Source organism: Petaurus breviceps, unplaced genomic scaffold (genome assembly GCF_028583685.1).
Source record: "Petaurus breviceps papuanus isolate PSGF00001 unplaced genomic scaffold, PetGlider_PUasm1.0 172, whole genome shotgun sequence".
Classification (NCBI taxonomy): domain Eukaryota; kingdom Metazoa; phylum Chordata; class Mammalia; order Diprotodontia; family Petauridae; genus Petaurus; species Petaurus breviceps.
Window position 1 is genome coordinate 2006993 of NW_027185755.1, and position 2939 is coordinate 2009931.

General features: G+C 44.1%; 1 protein-coding gene across 1 annotated transcript in view; it reads right to left on the minus strand.

The window, feature by feature from the left end:
• Positions 1-893: 893 nt before the first annotated feature.
• CLEC17A (C-type lectin domain containing 17A) overlaps positions 894-2939 on the minus strand; it is a 17253-nt gene continuing 15207 nt past the window's right edge. Inside the window, exons 9-10 of the mRNA XM_069083192.1 lie at positions 2219-2328; positions 894-1075 (exon numbers count right to left, since the gene is read on the minus strand). Of these exons, the coding sequence (XP_068939293.1) occupies positions 943-1075; positions 2219-2328 (243 nt within the window). The 3' untranslated portion in view covers positions 894-942. The remainder of the gene's footprint in view (positions 1076-2218; positions 2329-2939) is intronic.

Consider the following 2939-nt stretch of genomic DNA (forward strand, 5'->3'; position numbering starts at 1 on the left):
TCACACAGCTAGTTTTTTTTTGTTAAGTGTCTGAGGCCAGATTTGAACTTAGGTCCTCCTGACTCCAGGGCTGGTGTTCTATTCACTTAAGTCTAGGTTTTAAAGCCATACAGGGCTGTTGGCTATAATCCTGAACCTGGCATAGGGGATTAACTGTGTGCAGCTGGGACATAGTTATGAAGGAGGTGATCAGGTGACCAGGTCAATGATGGATTCCCACTCTGCTTCTTTGCCTGGATAAACCTAACTCAAGACATTCCAGAATCCATCAAATGTGGTAAGAGATGCCTTCCTTCATCTATACGCCAAAGGTTGGTTTAGTTCTGCTCAGGTCTCCAAAATGAATCTAGAGAAGTCACAGCAACTTAGTGGCTTGATCCAGTTTTATATTTTCCCTTATCCAGGAAACCCTATGTGACCTAGAACCTTCCTTGAAGCTCAGCCCATAGTGGTTGAAGCAGGGACTCAGAATTCTTGGATCAAAGCAAACCCTTGATCTGTCTAGAAGCACACCTAAATCCCTAGCCCAAACTTCTAAGAGCCCTTGGGACTAGTGATGGTCTTCAGCTGAATGATGACCAATGAGGCCATCAAGGTTATGGAGACTAAGTGCTAAGATCCAAATCCATCCTCTACCCCCTACATTGACCCTACCCACCTCATAATGGGCTCAACTCATTGCTCATTGTCAATTATAGTATACTCAGACACAAATCTTGGTCCTTGAAATTAAACTAACATCCATCTTGCTGGATACTGCTAAAGCAGGTGTTGTGGGGAGGAAATCAGTGCACTGCAGCTTTGTCATAGCAGTCTGAGGCCCTGAACAAGCAAAGACTTGGGACAGGCCCATTTTCTGAAAGGGTAAGTTTCTACCTCAATTCTGAACACTCATCTTAGAAGAGGAGGCCCTGGGTCCGGCCCCAGCTTCACTTGAGAGAATCAACAAGTACATTTCCTCTCACAAATCCAATATGTGTTCAAGGAACATGATGCATCATTCCATTGACCATCTAAGAGCATGATGACACAGTCCTCATTGTGCATATTATTGGGCTCTCCTAGTTTCCAGAAGCTAGAGAGAAGAGAAAAAAAAAGTTGAAAAAAGAAGTGCTCATGTTTGGTGACCCTTTCATCCATTGACAAGTCACAATGTCACCTTCCTAAACTTTAAAACTAAATTTTCTTGATGACCACTTATATCATCTGCTCCTACTTACTCCTCCTGGGTCCCTGCTCCTTCCTCTGTGAACTGCATTGATTTTTTTTTATTCTCTCCCATCTGAGAGGCATGTTGGTAGTCTGGTAGAAAAGTCCTAGACCTGGAGTCAGGAAGATCTGAGTTCAAATCCAGCCTTCGACACTTACTAGCTGTGTGACCCTGGGCAAGTCTCTTAACATTTATCTGCTTCGATCTCCTCATTTGTAAAATGAGAATAATGAAATCCCCCACCTCCCAGAGTTGTTGTAAGTTTCCAAATGAATATTTGTAAAGCACTTTGCAAATCTCAAAGTGCTATATAAACACTAGTTGCAACACCCACAATAACAGTAGCCTTGCAGTTTGACGATATCCATTGTTGGGGTCTAGGGGCTTCCCCAGGCTGCCAAAGGGGTCTATTTCACCTACCAAGATAACTCATTCCACTTTGGAGCAGTCCAACTGTTAGGAAATTTTCCCTTAGTTCAAGTGGAAATCTGCCTCTCTCTACAATGACTTCATTCTTCTTCCTTCTCCTCCTTCTCCCCTAATTGTCCCCAAACTCACCGCTTCTAGGAAAGATACTTTTCTTTAGGGGAAGTCACTGTCAGAACTCCCCTGGGTAGTAGGAGTGGGACCAGGTTTGGGTTGTCCTCTTGCTCTTGAGAGGATTGGTCCCATTCCATGAACCTTATTTACTAAGTATCTACTTTGTTCCACCTGTGTCCTCATCCTGGTTTTTAAAGCCTGCCACAACCTGGCTCCAGTGGAGGACGAGCCATCACCTGAGCCAGTCCTGCCCTCTCTAACCCTCATGCACCCAATGCATCCTCCATCTCTGAAATGCACTCCCTACTCAACATATTGATAGATTAATCAACTTTGCAAATACCAAGTCTTTTTATATACACTTTGTATTCCTGTATCTGTATGCATGCTATTCCCAAAACTCATTTGCCCATACAATCTGGCCCCACTGCAGAAGAGGTGAAAACCTTGGAAACGGATAGAACTTGCCTTACAGTAAGCCAGGACCCATCCAACCATTGCCACAATCCTTCCACTCTTCTGTCAGTCAGCCCCAGCCAGTAGGTCCGCTTTGAGCTACGGGCCTCAGTCACAAAATTCTGAAAGTAGAAATCCAGATAAGCCAAAAGCCAGAGCGCTAAATCGACCTCATTGCCCAGCCATCCCTCCTGCTGCCCTGGTCACCTCCATCCATTAGCTCTGTCTTGAGCATCACTGCTTTTGAAAAGAACTTCCCAAGCCATTTTTGGATTCCCAGTGACACAGGTACTCAGAAACTCAGCACTGCCAGGGTCTCCTGGCTCTGTCCTGTCTACTCCCTTTCATCCCTCTGCTTATATGAGGGCTCACAGCCCCCATTAGGCAGCAACTACATCAGATCCTACAACTTGTGTGGTTCTCTCGGTATTCCTGGCATGTCTCTTGACAATAACAAAAATGAATATGCTTCATTATAACCAGAAGATACACAGATCACTTTTGTAGAATCCTAGATAGTCAGAAATCAAAGGGCTCTCAAAGACAGGCAGTGCTTCATCAGGGTCCATGGCATCTTTTTAAAAACTCTTTTGATAACTATATTTTAATATATGTAGATAGTTCAATTTCTGAATGACATAGCTGATAATGAGATTGAATTAACTCTGTCCTCACCCTTGGAAGCCTGTGTGTGTGTGTGTGTGTGTGTGTGTGTGTGTGTGTGTGTGTGTGT